The 19,528-nt window shown below is 39.5% G+C and overlaps 2 protein-coding genes across 2 annotated transcripts in view; one reads left to right on the forward strand and one right to left on the reverse strand.

Moving 5' to 3' along the window:
- cenpp (centromere protein P) overlaps positions 1–19,528 on the forward strand; it is a 92,657-nt gene that overhangs the window by 5,244 nt on the left and 67,885 nt on the right. Inside the window, exon 6 of the mRNA XM_070845791.1 lies at positions 6,280–6,376. Coding sequence (XP_070701892.1) covers positions 6,280–6,376 — 97 coding nt within the window. The remainder of the gene's footprint in view (positions 1–6,279; positions 6,377–19,528) is intronic.
- Positions 8,758–18,380, reverse strand: ogna (osteoglycin, paralog a). Its single transcript, XM_070844512.1, has 6 exons — positions 18,157–18,380; positions 15,725–15,788; positions 13,481–13,645; positions 12,504–12,706; positions 11,645–11,737; positions 8,758–11,391 (listed from the first exon to the last, which is right to left on the reverse strand). Exons 1-6 carry the CDS (start codon positions 18,310–18,312, stop codon positions 11,221–11,223), a joined length of 852 nt encoding a protein of 283 aa, XP_070700613.1. The 5' UTR covers positions 18,313–18,380; the 3' UTR covers positions 8,758–11,220.

A 19,528-nucleotide genomic window follows, 5' to 3' on the forward strand; every position in this document is an offset into this window, starting at 1 on the left:
CTACTACAATGTTTTAATGATATTACTGGTTGTGTGATTAAATAATTGTGATGTAAAAGAATCATCTAATGTTTCTCATTCTCAAATGTAGACCTATTAGACAAGTAGACCGGCAGGAGTAGCGGAGGCAAGTGGAGCAGGAGTGAAAATGATCCATCAGGCATTGTGTATTCTACTGAATGTCAACAGACAACCTCTAAGCAAGTTTCCCTATGACAGAGCCTTAAGGCTCTTCTTTAAAAAGAAAAAAACTAAAGAACATTAAGTGCTGTAAGCCAGGCTACAAATGTCGCCACTGAGGCTACTATACAATGTAAGTGGTTGGTCAAAGAAGCATTATGTAGGAATATATAGATGTCAATAATTATGTTCACAAATCTGCAGTCAAGGATCACGGGGGGACTGGAGCCAATCCCAGCTGACATTGGGTGAGAGGCGGGGTACACCCTGGACTGGTCGCCAGTCAATCACACGGCTGACACATAGAGACAACCACTCACACCCACACCTAATTTACAGTCACCAATTACCCTAACCTGCAAGGCTTTGGACTGCGGGAGGAAGCTGGAGAACCCAGAGAGAACCCACACAAGCATAGGGAGAACATGCAAGCTCCACACAGAAAATCCCCAGGTTGAAACTGCAAACCGCATTTTTGCTGACCACCGCACCAACATGCTGCCCCATTTCATATTTTTAAACAACACATTGAAGGGATGCACCACCCAGGTGCAACAAAACCCTTTCCCCCTGCTGTTACAAACAATCCGAGAGGAAAAAGTGTATTTGATGAAACATGGGATAAGAGGTTTCATGGCCTACACAGAGCCCTGACCTCAATCAGTCCAACACCTCTGTGCTGAACTGGATCACTGTGGTGTGTGTGTGTGTGTGTGTGTGTGGTCAGCGGTCAGCAGCCAGACGAATAGGTCATCAATTTTGAATCAACTACCAAATTGAATTCGACTTTACCTAATTGGTGCGTTATAATTGGTGTGTTTGGACTGAAACCAAGTGGCCTGTCATTTTGTCATTTATTTACACGCTGTCTGGTCAGTCCAATTAAATGTTGGACATTCTTCCTGTCAGGATGAAGCTGCCTGTTTAGTTCAACTCAAGTGTGTTATTAAAGTAGAAGAAGATGTCAAACTGCATACGGCTGTTGTCCAGCTGAACGTCCTCACTCACACATCTACTTGTTCCCACTCTGCAGCTCTTTACTCACAAACAACAACCTCTCATGGCAGACATTTTGACTTGTCAAACACAGGTGTAACTCATTATATTCATAACGGCTGCATACCATTTAGGTGTGCTGGCTTACTGGCACACTTACCTGTAAATGGAGCAGAGCCATCATTAATATTAGTTACACCTGTTCTTTTCCTGCTCATTGCTTTGACTCCTGAAAATATCTGGGCTGACTCTGGTCTATTGAGATTTACACAGTAATGTCTGGAGCTGTAGTCACTATTTTTTTCCTACAAAATCAAAGCCAGTAGGTTACAAATGACATTTCAGTGCAGACTATCTGTTTCACCTTTAATCTGAATTTTTGAACAGTTGTGGAATAATGTTTGACCTTAACTTTAGCTTCCCAGCTTGGAAAAAACTCGTAATCAAGTTGTGACAGTAGCCAGTTCCTGTAGGGTTGTTACTTCTTGTGTGCAAAATTCGAACCACCATATTTTCCCACCATTTGGGGAAAGAAAAGTTCACTCTAAAAATAAATTCAAGCACAATATGCCATTTCTTGTACTCCAGTGGTGGACAATCCTAAAATGCTCTGTCACTCTAATCTATTGCTTATTTTGTTTTGTTTTCTCAGCAAACTGTTCTTTTTGTTAACACAAAGTGGAGGAAACTAGTGACCCACCATGCTGAACAGACCGTGATACCAAAACATCTGTGAAGTTATGTGTGAAATAGAGCCTGACATGTCAGTGCAGCCCCCCTCCCCTGTGTATGCTGCCACTCGGTCAAGCTAAAAGTCTTTAGCTGCAACTTCAGGAGAAGATTTGCAAACACAGTGGATCAAAAAGACATGCAATTTCTAGCTATGTGGAGTATAGTTGGTGTTTCACTGTTACTCTGGACACACAGGAGACAGAAGCACCGCAAAGTGCTGCGATATGTGTCGTGATTTGTTCTTAGGTAAGAACAGAATCTATGCACAAGAGCAAACTTATGCACATTTGAGTGCTGACATGGTTGTGTAAAGTAATTGGTTACTGTTCCGCTTTCTTGAATTCTGCAGTTGAACAATATTATAGGATTTAACTTACAATGATATTTTAGCACTTATGATGTTTTTCATAATTGTTGTATTATTTTACAAAGAATTATGGTGTATAAAAGATGTATCACTTCCCCAACACTTCAATTCACATCAATTATGTTGGCATACCCAGAGTGCTGTCTTTCCAATAATGGCCCTGATGCACTGGACCAGCAAGAAGGCAGATTGTTCTGGCTCACTTTAACCCCTTAATAGCATTCAATTTGTCTTCTAAATATGAAGCTGGTTTGTGTTTCACTGCCTGCAGCAATACCTCCACTTCAGAACTAATTAAGTTTTTCTTACATCTGGAATCTGATGCTTCATCATCTTTAAATCTTCGTATGGTTTCTCAACTTTTCCTTTAAAATTTTGTGATTTCTGTGTGTGCACATGGATGTGCAGCGCACTGCTCTTTTATTGCAATTGGCAGGGCATTTACATGTGGTAATTAGGAAGAGCTAGCACGTGCTTTCAACTCACAAGGATAATGGGATTCATTATTAGGACACAGAAGCGAACAATTCTGCAATTTAAAATGTCATTAATCCGACTTGGACTTTTCTTAAGGACAGATTTAAGAAAAAACGTAGGAAGATATTGGTTAATGAGGCCCGTTGAGCTTGACTGTGTAAAAGCATGTGTGAGGGAGGAGGGCTGTGCAGTGTGTGGCTGAGCAGTAATTGACAATATGTTAGAGACTCCTCCTGCTCTGATTGGTTGTTTTTGTTTAGACGTGGTGGATTCCTGCCAATGACATTAGGAGCGCTAGGAGGAGCCAAAGGAGCCTGGTTTATTTTTTTCTTCCCAGATTACTTGTCTCATGTACTACTGTCAAGATAAAGTGACAGTTTCAGTAAATATGTCTATTTTTATAATAGTCACCCATTTAGTTTATTCTGTCAAAAATGTATTTTCAAAGCACTATAAAATTTAAGGAACTGTAGTGAACTCTTCACTCTTCTCTCACTCTTGCTGAGAGTATTCACCTGAGCACCAGCAGCACCTGGTTTGTTCTCGACTTCCATTAGACTCAGTTGTGTTTATAGCGTCTGTTCTGTCAATGGACCAGCACCAAAGAGTAGAAGTCTGATTTGCTCTATATCTGAAGCCAAACCACATCTGGATTGCATGGTCCAGTCTGCAGAATCTGGCGAACAACAGATGGAAAAATACTGAAGATAATGATTCTGCCTTCTTCGTGTGTGTGTGTGTGTGTGTGTGTGTGTGCGCACACGATTCATAGTTTTACTGTACAAGTTTGACAGATAATCTTTGTAAAATCAAGCTGGTCGGAACTATTTATGATAAACTCAGACACTGATTTTTATTTGTTATTCTTATTCAGCAGACACACATTATCTTTGGTGGTATCTGGTTGTAACACCGTGGTTACATAGGCTGCATAGTAAAAGCGTTGAGCTCCAGTCCCCTGTTAGTGTCACACAATGTGTCCAGCCACAGGACTGCTGTGTAAGTACCTGCATTTTGGCTCTCCTCACAGTCCAAGTCAGAATCGCTGTAGTTAACAGAAAAATGCATAAATCAGAACTAAATGGTGTTGGTGACCATAGAGAGTAGGAGGGGACTGGAAACACTAGTGGGGATGCACACATTTTAGAAAATTTAATGGCTTGGTGTAAATGTTTCTGACTTTTATCCAAATGTTTAAACCCTTGTAGCAGTCACTTGCTGACTGAAGGGTGCTGTGGAAACTCTGTTGATGCAATGCATTGTGGGATGGGCTTGGAGGACTCGAGGCAGACTAGACTGGATTATGTCAAACACCCTCATGAACCTCTGCCATTAAAACACAGCACAGCTCTGCACTCCCAGCCTGCAGTCGAAGAAACGCCGATCGAGGCTGTCAGGTTTCTGAAGTACAGTTTGTGTTTTCTGGTCTAAGCCGATCTGATAGTATGAAGCCAAACTGTGCTGTGGTCGGGACAACAGCAGGAGATATCAGTCAGCTCTGAAGCTAAAAGGGAGGTTTACTCTCAAAAACAGTAGTCCCAAAAAAGATTTCAGATTTAAAGATGACAAGGTGATCTGGAATCTGTAATTTTTTATTTTAAAGGTGTAGGGCTGCACATGTTTTAGGAACATAAGGTCACTAAGAATGATTCATCTTCTGTGACACATGAATGTGATCAACGAATTTGATTTTATTAAAAAAGAAAAATCCCCATTATGCAATTTAATGTGTATGTTAAAGTGAACAACTTGACTTGAAAGTGATGCATATCCAGGTCTCTGAATGATCAGATTAGATTTTGTGGTGACAATTTGCTCATTAATTTCCCCTGTTGGAAAAAATGCTGAGCTGATGAGAGATTAGTTTGGCGGGATGAGATGGGCATGATGTCATTTTTCTGTCAGAGCCAGAAAAATTGCCACAAAAATGATAATGAGTGCAGATGAGTTGGCTGCAGCTGTATAGTTTGTTGGAACATACTTGACTTACAGAATAACCACTGAACATATTGCCATGACATGTTAGCGACATTGACAGATAGGTTCTCTGGTTAGAACTGATTTGAGGCTAAATAAAACTGGGGGTGAACAGAATATTAGGAATAATCTTCTGGAGACCATAAATAGAAATAAAATATTATAGTAATTTGGTCAGTAGTTGTGAAGATATGTTGATCCTGTTAGTCTCCAACAAATTTCGATCAGTGCTACTAGTCCTACTCTGTTCTCTTGCGTACGATTTTCTGTCAGTAAATTTGTCAAAATAGATAATGACAACACCAAATCTGAATCAGTTATTAGCTTGACATTCAGTGGAGGCACCAGAAATGAATGTAATGTAAATTCAGCAACATAGTTCAGGAGTTGGCTACTTGTTGTGGTTTACTTGACTAAACTATGTGTTAGCTGTGACTTGTTCAAAAATAATCATATGTCATGATGTCTATAGGACTGGGTATTGACTTAAATGTTTTTTGGCACCAGTGGCCAAAACAACCAATTATTCCAGTCAGTGTTGTGATTTTTTTTTTGTCCACTGTTTGGAGCAAACAAACTTCATTGCTTCTTTGGGATGATGAAGTGAAGCTGCTAAAACTTTCCAAGTCCACATATCTCGTAAGAATTCCCACATGATAAGGTTTTGTTTCTACACTGGATATAATCAAACTGCATCATTCAGAACTGGTTGGATGAAATCATTTCAGTGCAACATCAAACCAGGGATCAGTCTCTCTTTCTCTGTCTTTTTGGTCGTGCTCCATTATACAGGAGGGTGCTGCCATGTTTCCGTGAGCTCTGTGTGGAATAACAGTCGTCTGGAAACTTCACCCGGTTGCCGTCTAGCCCCAGGCCCCCATGGAAAACTCTGGAAAGCCTGTCCCATGCTCACTCAGAAAGAGCTAACAAGACCAAATCAAGGATTTATTCGCTATTTCCATTGTCATATACAGCATAATGCATATAAAGAAGCACCTCGTTGTAACCCACCTTTTGCAGGTTTTGGGCGTGTAGCACACGATTTGCTGCATTTGCAGCGTTTAAAGATTCAACAAGGCTATGCTTTTTAGATTGTATTTATTATAATATTTTTTAAAGAAGTCTCTTATTCCGTTGCTATTATCCCAATTCATTAAGACAGATTTTTTAACTTGCTGTTTCGCCATAATGTTGTAATAACAGATATGTATTCATTCATGGTTCCCAGAGAAGTGTACCCTAATGACTTTGATGATTCCCTGACCCCTCTTCAAGCCAACAGCTGGTTGAAATTGCAAATTAGCACACGATTTTTAGTCTGACTGTTTTAGTCAGCTATCTACACGTCCTCTGTAATAACTTGTCTCATTCACGCGATATAAGCGTAAATGGGGTAGGTTGTATTCAGACAAAAAAAACTTACTTTTTAGCTGTCATACCTAATTCCAATAACTTAATATTGTCATCTATTTTTAAGTTCAATAATGCATATAGTCACAAACTGATAAATTCCCTTATGAACTTTAGTGATGTGTGTAATGTGTTCTCAGGGTGGAGGAGAGCAAGGATCTTCTGCTGTTCTTCAGGACTCTCAGGACTTTCTCAGACAGATGTGATGACCGGTGCAGAACCTTTCAGCACTTCCATGTAAGTGATCACGCATCTGCAAAAATGGGCTTGAAACTGGCAACATCACCGTCACATACTTGTTTTCCATGATGTTCAATTATCTGTGTGTTATTGACCCATAGCGAACTATTTGTTCCTCACAGTGAGTATGGAGGACTGAGTCGGTTTACCACCACTGATGTTTTTGCAAAACACACCAGTAATTGTACCCAATGAGATTGCCACAGCTTTTTAAAAATTATTTGTTTATGAGCCTGAAAGCATGAGCGGACATTTTTGACTTGTTGCTCATGGCAACTCTGCATCATTTGTAGAGGACAAGATGCACCAGTCCATCCTGGATTCTTTCAGTGGGGAGACCAGATGGTCCATCAGTTAGTGTGGTGCACAGACCTAAAATGGGCACTTTAGGTCAGGTTTAGGTTAATCTTTAACTTCTGTTTGACCTCTGCTGTGTTTCACCCTCATCCATCAGTGGAGGAGCATTGTTGTCATGTCCAACTTACAGGTCAGAGTGTCAGTAGAAAGGGTCTTCTCTTTGTGTCCCAGAACGGACTAGCTTCAGGTTTTATTTTTCAAAAAAGCAGTAACATTCTTACCCTGGCTTCGTTTTTGCAACCCTTTACCACCCACTGGTCCACCAATGGAACTCTAGTACTGCGTTGAACTTTCATTTCTGTTTGGTCATTGTAGTTTCAGGCCTAAATTTGGGCACGCAGAGAGATAAAGTAGCTAGAATGATTGCTGGGTGAATGGATGAATGGTTGGACAAATGGATATGATGGATACTTATTAGTTGCATAGATATTACCTGGCGTTGTTTGAAATCATGACAAATCTAATGCCATTTGAATTATAGTGCCACCCTTAGCCATTGTATGTGGGTTTTCTTCTATTGTCTTTTTATAATAGAACATAACACATTAAAGATAAAAATGGCCATTAGCTCTATGTCAATGATGACGCCTCGGAAAAAGTGCCATTTTATGCAAGGGCTGTTGTTTGTTAAGTGCTTAGATTCATGCTGATGAAAGAGCAGGTTAATGCAGTGGGTGTGAATTAGTGTAGGCATGGTAAATGTCAGTGTGGGACTTTATTGAAGAGGTAGCAGTAAAATGTCAAATAGTAAATCAAGCTGCTGAAGCAATATGGAACCTATTCTCCTGTTTACTTGGAGACTGTAAAGTTCTGCCAAATTGGCTGGGCTGAAGGAGGATTAACCCACATTTTCCATACTGGCCATATTTTGCTTTAGTTGCATTTTTGTCAGTGTTATTATGGAAAAATACAGTTCCCATTGTAACTTTTCTGCAGTAATGTGGGCAGTGTCCTGTCTGCTGATTTCCATATTTAATGACACACAGACATGAACAGGTATTTAGAGGAATAAACAAATAAAGACATAAAACACAAAGAATTAACGTACAATTCAGCCCAGGGATCTTGACATTTCTGTTGCTCACCACGACATTAACAATCCGTCAATGTGGAACTACAGGACTATTGTTGATGGTTGGCTATGTCGCAGTTAGAAACCACAGGCATTTACAAGCATGTGGATAATCACGAGGGGAATGGGAATCAATTGGGAAACGTGCAATGCATTTAGGGTTTTGTTATGCTAGTGGTGTGGCTTGAAGATGGCACTGTCAGCTGGTCCTTTCACCACTTTTGCAAGGACCAGCAACTTTACTAACAATGTTAGCTCAAGCTCTAATGGTCATTGTTTGAGAGTTTGAAACATTTGATAACAATGTCTGTACCAAAGTTGCCCTTTATCTCAATATAAACAAACATTTTGATGAGCGCCCCTTGAATTTGGATATTTATGGAGCACTACGAAAGATTTGGCTAAAATTTTAGTTAAAACCTTTAAAGATTCACTTAGAATATCAACAGTATTGATGTACTGATGTGAAGTTCTCAATGTATTGTGTTGTGAGATAGGTGAGTGAGCCACTGCAGTGTCTAGTCAGCCCTCAGTCCAATAAATGGCACAGCAAAGACAACGATGGCTGAAAATTTTAGCAAGATGGTCACCACCATCCAAACCACCCATTCCCAGCAAGAAGCCATATTTGATGGCAAAAAGAACTGATTTAAAAAAAACAAAACAAAAAAACTCTTGGGCAGTAAAGAGAAGAGGTTTGATACTGAACTTGTAACATTTATTAAGCTGTTAGCTGTTAAGTAAATAGCTAACATTGGCTATTTAGCAAAACAGATCTGTCAATGCCCAATGTGACCTGATCATATATGAAACATCTATATAATGCTCAGGTGATGTTATCATTAAACTATGAATCAGAACCCTCTCCATCTACAATGTCACAGACACACTGCCAAAACCAGCTGTGTTAAGGCTAATTCTAGTGGGGTTTTTTCTTCCAGTGCCCGTACTTTACACATTCCTTACATGTGATGCAGACTCGAACTATGATTTTAAAGACACTTTAATTAAAAAAGTTTAACTTTATTAAAATATCTCAAAAACAAAGCCATGTCGCATACATATCCTCCTGTTCACCACAGTCTTATTCACATCAGTAATAATTTCTAAAGTGGAAGGGAAGAGTTAGGGACACAAGCAAGACATTTTAAAAGCAGACAAAATAAAAAGGAGTAACCTTCACATTACTATATTTCATAGATACACTGTTCCCCAATTCACTTCAACTGGAGTCTATAAATTAAGAACCAAAGTGAAGCTAAGTCACAAAATGTTTAACAAAGCCTGCAGTTGGGCAGGTCTACATGTCCATTGCTCTTATGGAGAAGCATCTTTAATGGAATATTTAAAAGTGTAAAAATTCACATAATGGTAGAGCAAAACCCACATTCCCGATCATTTTCTGAATGAACAGCCAATTAGAAAAGTATTTACTATTTCTGCTGGCAATTTAAGGCGATGTGTTTATCTGGTGTCAGAGTCAGATGGGAGCAAGAAATCTCAAAGCAACATACAATTAATGTAATGATGTTTAGTTGGAGAAAATAAAACTTCAAGTCAACATGCAGGTATCAAGTACTCTTTTTATATGACTGAAATGACTAATATTTTGTATGGATGTTACTGTAGCCTCTAATCTCTTACTATCACGAGGACTTTCTAAAATAGTAACTGCAAAATATACTTAGATTGGAATATGCTTTACCCAAAAATGTAAAAACCTTGCATTTTCATTCAGTGGTGATGATATGCCAGAAAAAAAGTATTTTGTTGAAACTTTTATTTTTGCAATGTGTAGCCTCAAAGCCAGCCTATATCTCACAGACTCATATTCTCTATTATTTTAGTACTGAAATTTAAAAATGAAGCATGCAACAGTATTAATACACAAAATCAAAAACTGTACCTCAGTCATGTGTTCCTGCAACAATGTCTGTCCAAATGAAATTCCGTATGGCCCATAATAAGCAAGGTTAAACCATGATCTGGCTTTTCAAGGCTAGGAAAAACTTTTGGGTCCATTCAAAGCACCTGTTGGACATTTCACTTGTTTCAGTATTCCAAAACATTTTGTTGACAAATTAATGTAAAATCTTAAAATGAGAGATTTTACAGTAGCACAAGATGTTAAGGTCAGCAAAAGCGGCAAAAGTATGTAGAAGGTTGCTGTCATGGCTTGAATTTTATTTTTTTCTTTCCTGCTTTTAGTTGCTTATAGTAAGAAGATCCTTCTTTTTTAGAATTCATTCCACGAAGTGAAAACATTGCACTCTTGTGCTTTAAACTAATAGGCACAGTAATTAAAAGCATGCCAGTTGACATGTAGATGAGTGTGTGAGTATCAGTATGTGCTGGTTCAATGCAGTTTGCATAGTTTCATTCATCTAGGTAGTACAGCATCAGGTCAAAATGAAACAGTGAGTTGGACTGTCATTGTAGAGGTGTTAAGGCTTCTCTACTCATTCATGGGGTTACATCAGTTCTACTGGCATTAAATCACCTGTTGAAGGACATTCAGAAGGAAGCTCCTGTGATGTTTCCTGAACAAGTGGCCTAAATCTTTCAGGCTATTTGTTGCTTACAGTCCTATTGTCAAGGCTTCAGTATGCTTCAAGAAGTGTTTGTCAAATGTATCAACAGCATCTGAATCCTTCTTTATGGTCGCTGAATTAAAGGCTTTGTAGAACAATCTTTCTTGTCCTAAACAATCTGACAAACACGTCCACTTTATACAGTCATTGGCCAGGTGTGAGGAGGTGTGAAAGTGGGTGAGGTTTGAACTGCTTCATCAGCACTTTTCTTATGAGCATCCGAGTGCAACACCTTAGTGCAGGAGAGACTCTATAAAAGTTTGTGCCATAATCCCCATTTGTATGATTCGATGTGTAAAGACTAGAACGTGATTCAAAAGACACTGAGTTTTGGAGAGAGATTGGGGAGGCTGCGATGGCAGGCTTTTCATCCCACCTTTCTGTGAGGATATGCATAACTAGAAGAAACACTGATTTTAGACGTAGTCAGACAAATTCGTCAGTTTGAAGTATATTGAGACCTTCACAACCCTTTGGATTGGTTTTGCACCAATACATGTGACTATGACTCTCAGCTACTCTCATGTGCAACTTCCTGCAGTTTAAATGCCTGGTAAGTCCCACCAGTTAGTAGAACTGAAGAAGGCCATGGTAGAGAAACTCCTTCAATTCTACACCTTCAGTCCAGTGAGTGGTTTCATTTCGACCTGACAATGTCACAAGTTGTTTGTAGGTTTGCTAAAGTAATAACATTGACACCTTTATCCCCACCATGGGACCAGCGCTCTAAAATCCATAAGGTCATGGTATCCCCCCAGCACTCTGTTGTGGGAAAACTGCTCCATCAGCAACAAAGGGGCTACAGTAAAGTTTCTGCCCTCTCAGCGGTACCGTCCAATAGGCAGTACCTTCATGCAGGTGAAGCTGTCAGGATACTTGGACAGCACCACAGGGTTGCCATCCAAGCGGACCTCATTCAGGCTTGTTCGTAGGTAGTAGGTGTCATTGGACCTGCAGAACGTGTCTATGTTGACATCAGTGATGTTGTTGTTCTGCAGGAAATGGAAAAAATGTTGAGAATGTAACAGTGAACAAAATCTTAGCCGGCAGAGTCAAAATCCACAGGATCAGGTAAGGAAATGTGTCCTGAAATATGGATTCAAACCGAACTTTGTAAATTGTCATAAACAATTAATGTAAAAGTTTTGAATTAAATCAAGAGCACAAAAACTAGTCCAGCAATTAAAGCAAGTAGTTTCTGACGTCAATATATTCTCGTATATTGTAGTAGTAAAAATTACAAACCTGTAAATGTAAAACGCGCACACTGTCTGGGATGAATGGAACAGCTTCCAGTTGGTTGTCAGACAGGTACAGGTTGATCAGCTTGGTAATTTTCTGTTGAGGAAACAAATTTGCACTTGGTAGATTCAGTTGAGTTGTTATTACACATTCACGTCCCACATGTATGGAATTTGACGGTGTACTTGCAAATATAAACAGCATTCCTGGCTATCAACCAGATATACTTTGGAATAGCAACGTTGTGACTAAGAATGCATCGTTTTTTTGACGAATTCTTTTCCCTGTACTCATCAACCATATCTAGCTGCTGCACAGAAGCGCTGTGCAGACGGATATATTGTTGAGAGAGAGTTCAAAAATGTAATTCCCCCCAAAACTACCAATTATTTCATCTCACTCTTGGAAGAAAGAAAATAAGCACATTTCCCAAAATGCTGAACTAATGTAGGTGTTTAAAAGCTCTGCAGGAGGAAAATATATGTTCAAGCCAAGTTTGTCTGTAATGGGCTTCTAAAATATATATTTGGGCAAAGAAGAGATCCACAGGACAGAGAATAGGATTTGGACAGCCTGCCTTCATCTTCAGCTTTAAAGTACTGAGTATAGCACTTGTGGCTCGCTGTCAGTTTGTCCATTCAGTGCTTTCCCAAGGATGGAGTTGTAGCAGTGGAGGTGAAACAGGCATGGTTTGCCCTGCTGGAAAGTTTATATTTGTCTGCTGTCACAAGAGGGGCTTGTCTGTATCTCTCTGAAGATCATTTGCTAATGATAGATGATAGCTCTGTTCATTTTGAAAAATTGCCTTGATTTGCCAAATTGGGATATTCCTTATAAAAATTTGGAGAGTTGATATGTATACCTTGAAAGCATTAGCTTTGACACCCTTGGTTTTGAGAAGGTTGTAGTTGGCATTGAAGGATGTGAGTTTGGCAGGGAGCATAGGAAGTTTGACCAGTCTGTTCTCAGCCAGAGACAATTCCTCCAGCAGAGATAGCTTAGAGAACGCCCCATCTTCAATCTCAGAGATCAGGTTCCCTGTCAGGTCAATCCTCTTCAGAGTTACTAGTGATTAAACAAAAAAATAATTGTTATTACAGTATTGCAGTTGTAGCCACTTTTGACGTCTAACTGTAATTTGTTATTGTACATCAAATTTAGCATCCTTCCACATTTGTGCTAAGCATTTAATAATTACAGTCATTACATGTACACTTAGTATTAAAATGTCAGCTGTGTGGGAATATTATACTGTGCTGAAGATCAGTGACATGCAGTTTTTAGGGCATGTTCCAGTGAAGCGATATTACAAACAAGACAAGAAGAAGTATTTTTTTTTATAATGAAGATTTGTTTGTCTCCCTGGCTCAAAGGGGGAATAAATAACAACAAGAAAACAAGAATAACCTCACTACATCAGCTATCAGCCAAAATTCTATTGTAAATATTGGTAACGGCCCGGAATTTAACGATCAATACATCCCTTAAAAAACATACTCAAAATCTGAAAAACTAGACTAGACTAGACTAACTAGTTCGAATCCCTCCCTGCCTATTAAACACCGTTTTAAAGTCTATACCTCCTGTTTGTAACGCACTGTGATCAAGACCAAGTTGAGATCACTGGGACTAACAGGACAGGACTAACCATAACCAGTAGACCAATCTTTACCTCTAAAATGTATAAACTTTAGATGTTAGTTAGGAAATATCTAATCAAAGAACAATGTAAAGAATTTGACAAAGTATTTGCTGCCAAATTTCAGTCTTTGATAGCGTGGCTGGACAAACTTGGCTGAGCAGTCACCAGTTATTGATGGAGAAAGTTTCCAGACTTACCAATGTCAGCAAAGTCTTTGGTTCTGATCTTTTTGATCTTGTTGAATCGGGCATACAGGTAGGCTGTCTCTTTTGGCAAGGTGGGAACAGTGGTCATGTCTGGGCTGACCTCCTCACAGTACACTGAACCAGTCAGACACACACACAGCAGGCAGGTGGGCAGATCTGCAACACAGAGGCACCACACAAACATCAAGCAGAGTTCAGAATAATCTTCTACAGCCTTGCTTACATTTATGTCAAAGGGGACCTGCTGCAGGCAGAAAAGTTTTGACTTACTTTACTGTAGTCACAGCAGTGCACCTTTAACACCCAGCGACTGATCCAGCTCAATTTAAGTCAGATTAGGGCTGCAGCAATTATTTTCTTGATTCCCTGTTTAGTCCATATGTGTTCAAATGCCTTGTTTTGTATGACCAACCAACAAAAAACCAAAGATATTCAGTTCATCACATACAGCAAAGGAGGCAGAGAATCATGGTAATATTATTTAAACAATAAATGGATAATCAGAGTAGTTGTCAAGTAATTTTCTGTTGATTGACACAAACCTAAATGTATCTACCTGTGTACTAAGACTTTTATGGTATAATTTTAAAAAGAAAAAGATGAATAGCAACCATCTTACATGCTTTTATGACTTCACATCTTCATTACTATACTCTCTTTAAGTAGATCACCTGCAGCTAATTCAAAATGCAGCAGCATTTAGTAAGAAGAGAGACTGGTAGTAAGTCTTCCCCTAGACTGTAGAAGTTAATCGTCAATCGCCAAATTGTCAGATCTTTAAAGCAGCAGTTGGTAACATTGAGAGGAGAGTGAACTTTAGAATTTGAAACAGTACAACTTCAAGGTCCATCCCCCTCCCTCTCAGCTTTGCTTCAGTTCTGTCTCCAAAGCCCCTCCACAGAGGAGGCTGTCATTCACTCACAATTGCGTACACAACAGTGCACAGTGGTAACATAGCAGATTGCAAGCCAGCCACGGAGCTCCAGGTAGTAGGTGCAGAGCTGCAGAGCTGCCTGGAGTTGCTGTTCTCCTGGAGTTTCAATTCCAATTCCAATTGTTTCTCTTCTACTTGATTTCATAATTTCGAAAGCCCAATCAATATATTTATTAAAAACAGGCAGGTATCACTTGGGTTTCTGAAATTACATACTTATTCCACATATTTTTCAGTTGTATCTAAAAAGAGAGCAAAGCAGACAGAAAGAGAACGAGAGGTGGGGGTGTGCTTTATGTTATAAAATCATCAGGTAAATGATAAAGATCACCTCTATTTGTGATTATAAAGGAGGAGCAGGATTTCTTGTTGACTGACATGGAGAAATGCACTTCTCGTAAAGAAATGCACCTCTGGTGGAGCAATGCACTTCTGGTGTGAACATCTAGGCTGCTGCTTGCAGCACATCCGCCTCCTGTGTGTCCCCCAGAGTAATAATGAAACACAAACTATACTCCACATAGCTGAAATATCATCTTTTTGTCATTGCTGGTGGTTGTTTCTGAGCTATTGTGTTTGCAAAACCCTTCCTGAAACTGTCGCTGTAGATACTGAGCTTGATAGAGTGAGAGCATGTGCAGGAAAGGGGGGCTACACAGCATGTGCACAAGCAGTGATTGACACTGCATTAGAGACCTGTCCTGCCCTGATTGGTTGTTTTCGTTCAGGTGTGGTGGATTCTTACAAATGACCTTAGGCTCAGTGGGAGGAGCCAAAAGATTACCTGTCAAATGCACTGCTGTCAGGATACAGTGACAGTTTCAGCAAATATGACAAAAATGTTTTTCTAAAAGTTGCCAACTGCTGTTTTAAAGGAGACATTATGCTTTTTGGTTCATACCATGGATGTATAAAGAGAACTGGATACAGCATTGGAGGTGCAATACCTATGAAAATTGCTCACCGGCACACAAAGCCAAAAAATGAACACAAGTCTGATGGACAATGACTTCCCTATGAACTACAGTTTTGAGGCAACCAACAGAGCTGTTGTAATTGCTGATTGCCATCATGTGCCTCTGGGTTCAAACCCAACACAACCTTTCATTAACTTGCTCTGAGAAATGTATGCTTTATCTTTCAATGCCTTTCCCAGACCTTCAAATCATGAACAGATTCGGTGAAAGCAGCTCTAAACAGCTGGATAGCATTTTGAAACTTCTCTTCTTCCTCATCATTTGAATTCAATTTTGTTATGTGAATGACCATTTGGAGATATAGTAAATGGATTTCTCTCTTACCAGAGGTTTCTTCTCCATCTGGGATTAGGCTATCATCAGGTTCCTCGTCCATAGGCAGCGCCCTCTGCAGGAAAAAACATGGTCATATACTGGCCAGCTCATTGGCTAGCAAAGCATTAACACTGCTGGGGTTGGGTGGTCAGGTTTGGAAAGGTTTGGACTGTGTCATATTTTGGGTAGAGACTAAATGAAAATGGTATATAATCATATAAATCTCTGCCCTGCATAGTGCTAAACTCAGCCTAGAGTCGGTTTAGTAACACCTGTTTTATCAGTTAGTTAAAGAAGGTTTGGTTTGATGTGATGGTTGAACCGGATAAAATGCGAGACACCAACAGTTTAACAGTCCTGTCTCAAAGCTGCAGGCATATAGACTGGGATAAACCCACTGTTTTATTTGAAGAGTTCAGTGAAGTCAATGATGGGGATTGAGGCGGTATTAAGTCTTAATGTTAAGCATTAATTGTAAACAGTGAGGGTGTTCACCGAACGTGTGATGTTAATCATTGGAAGAAAGAACTTTAGTTTGTTAGAGACCCGGTTGGGTCTAATAAATGAAGGCTAAGTGGGCATTAAAGCCATAAACACCTCTGAGTTTAAAAAACCCCACAAGAGTCTGTTGTTGGTGTGTTGCTTCAAGTACAGGCGAGAAGATGACATTCAATCCAGGAAGTCCAGTTTCAGTAATAGATTCATGAATTAAAAGGTTTATCATTGTCAAAACACTATATAACAGTGTATAATACTATGAGCCAGTTTTTCAACTCTGGCAAGTTATCACTGATAATAGCTTTATCCTCTTTTTCCACAGTCTCCAGGTGATCTGTAGAATTATGCCGTTCTTGGTACAAAGTCATCGATCAGGAATGCGTGCTTGGCTATAAGTGTCTGGCCAACGTTGTGTGTTGTTAGATAATGTGTTTGCAAAAGTTTAGTTAACTTTCTTTGCTGTTTTGGCTCTGCTTTGCCAACACAGAGGTCTGAAATTAATGAACAAGTGCGATCTGTGACATAGTTCTGCTGTTCTGTGTTCTATATTCTGCAGACTCTGTTCAGCGGCATCATTATCAACAATCTGACTTTGATTCTGAGGTTATGTTGGCTGGCAGAGCTTTCTGTTCCACAGATGGCTGCTGGCCTTAACTGCTGCATCCGCAAATGTATTTCTTTTTTATTTTGTGGTGATGACTTTGATTTCCATGGTTGTCCTGAGTTGCTGGCTCTGATTTCTGATGCCATCCTTCTTGATATTCAGCTTTTGTGGATAAGTAACCATGCCAGGTCAATACATCTTTTCAGAAATGTCTTCATACTAACAGTGCTTTGGAGGTTGTGATGAATTTCATCATTTCATATCAAACCAAAGAGAAGGGAACTAATTGGCTACCAGTGAACTAACTTATAATAAAAGTTGGAATCTTACATCATCACTGATCTAATGGTTGGTTAGTTTATCCTCTGTCAACTGAGGCTCCTTGGGTGGCTGTGGAGTAAAACGTTTGCCTAAATTAAGCTTGGTTACTTGTAGCAGCAGTAGAGTAGGGGAGTCCTGAAGGGTTTGGCACTGACAGACTTGTATGAAAAACAGCTGGACCCCTATTAAGTTTTTACTTAGAAATACGGTTGTGTTTCATAGCCATATTGGGTGACATTTATTTCCTCTCCTCTCTTTCTCTTGGTTGTTTGTGGGTTTTTAAACTTCCTGCAGGTTTTTCCCGAGGGAAGAGCCAGGCCAGAGTTTGGTTTTGGTTTGTCCAAATATTTCTTGAAGATGTTAGTGTGGTTAGTTGAAGGTTAGTTTGGACGAGGGTTCGGTCTGATGGGAGAGCAAATTAGACACAGCAAAGTGTGTGTGTGTGTGTGTGTGTGTGTGTGTGTGTGTTGAAATTGAGGAGGATTGTGAAGATAAGTGCTGACAGTTTCTGCCATTAACAAGTTGGAGAAAACAAATTAGATTAAATTAAACTATGAAGTAGATTATTAGCTTTTGCCAATAATAAAGTGTGACTTAATGGCCTTGGGGGATAAATAAAGTCTTGTATTTTATTCATCCTTATCTTTTTTGATCTGTTTTATTTTTATTTTCTTATCCCTGGCAGGAATTTCTCCCCTAATAGAAACCTCGTCTTGTCTGGTGTATCAAAGTTCTTGGCAATGTATCTGATTTATTTTTTTACACAGGATTTTGTATTTACATTTCTGTTCATAAAATGTATCCTTATCACCTGATTAAATCACCTTTTGCAATAACAATATTATATAACAATGATCTTATTATTATGAATTATTATGTAACAATGAATACAAACTACCGCTTCTTGCAGGAAAATGTAAAATTCAAATTTTTAATGCATATTTTATATAAATGCATTTGCACAAGTTAGTGCAGGGAGCATTTTTTAGAAGCATGATGTAAATAATTAAGTGCTTACCCTAGCCCTCCTTGATTTCAAATGGTCACTGAAGTATGCACGCAGCTCCCTGCCAGGTAGAGATCCCGATATCAGCTGTGACTCCTGCTCAAACCTCCTTGCTGTGGCTGCAACCAGCCACGGCACCAGCATACAGGTGAATAAGAGAGCCTTCATGCTGTCCAAAGCACTGTGATGCCGACACACCAGCACGCCTGAAAGCCTGAGTTTGGGTCAGCAGCTGCTCTCTGCTACAAACCCCTGTTGGGATGTGTCAAATGACTGTATTTAAAGGCTGAACCAGTAGCTTCCAGCAGACTGTTAAAGCAGAGTTTATAGAGCAGAGCACTTAACCCTTCCCTGACCACCCACCAGTGTGTGTGAGAGAGAGACAGAGCCACAGACAGGATGCACAGAAAGAGACAGACACAACAAAATAGGCACACATGGAAAAAGAGAGAGTCAAAGAGAGAAGAAAGTGTTCATTTTTTCTGTAAATGTCCGTTGAATGTGTACAGGAAAAAATACCCATTGCAAAAACTGCAGAGAAAGCAGAAAAGTTGAAAGATGACAACCACAGTGTGAGTGTGTTTTGTCAGGAGGAATGTCTGTGGTCTCTGCCCAGCCACTCAGTAATGACTCGTAATAACCAATGTATCTTTCAATAGGCTGGATGAGTGTTTTTTTTTTCTTCTTCGGTGGCTCTGTTTTTCTCTCAGCCGTTGGTCAGACAACATACTGTATATAGCAGCCGTTAGACAGACACTGATTATAGGCTAAAATGTATGTGATTACTTTGGACTTACCAACAGTTGACTTAGCTTTGCTCTCCATACGACTCATCTCCGAGTGAGTGATGTTTCAGGTTAAGGCTGTTGTTACTCAGTGCTTTCACCTCCTTTAAATTATCAACCAATGAAGCTTGTATGTTAAAAGCAATGGCTTTCAGCTAAAATGAGGACCGTGCAATTGAATGCAATGTGATTAAAGCATTATAGAGTCAAAACTTAAGTGCAAAGATTGTGTGGTACACAAAGGTTTTATCCAAGTGATCTAATTTGCGTGGCTGCATAGTCCCCAGACTCAGACAGACATAAAGCCTTTCAAAATTTTCAATCAAATAGAATTGAATAGAGTTTTTAAAAGGGACGTGTTCAATTAGAGCTGGACTTTCGTTGAGGGTGTTTCTATTTGTTTAGTCTTTATGCAATATATCTCACAATAGATAGGGCTCAAGTCTTGGGGTTCTATTAGAAATACTAGGGGTCTTATAAAAGGTTCTAGTGCCCATCAAAGAGGTTGTAGGGTACTTTAGGTGGTTGTTTTTTTATTTTATTCCTTTAGTAGGCTTTTGTGGTAATTGAGGAAATTCTTGGGTGCTCAGAGATTTTGA

This window comes from Pempheris klunzingeri, chromosome 2, assembly GCF_042242105.1.
Source record: "Pempheris klunzingeri isolate RE-2024b chromosome 2, fPemKlu1.hap1, whole genome shotgun sequence".
NCBI lineage: Eukaryota > Metazoa > Chordata > Actinopteri > Acropomatiformes > Pempheridae > Pempheris > Pempheris klunzingeri.

Excerpts from the sequence above, each read along its gene's own strand:
- ogna (XM_070844512.1), bottom strand. The coding sequence starts at position 18,312 with ATGAAGGCTCTCTTATTCACCTGTATGCTGGTGCCGTGGCTGGTTGCA. Across the intron at positions 15,789-18,156 it reads TGAAATCAAGGAGGGCTAGG|AGGGCGCTGCCTATGGACGA; the intron begins GTAAGCACTTAA and ends TTTTTCCTGCAG. Across the intron at positions 11,392-11,644 it reads TGCGCGTTTTACATTTACAG|AACAACAACATCACTGATGT; the intron begins GTTTGTAATTTT and ends CATTTCCTGCAG.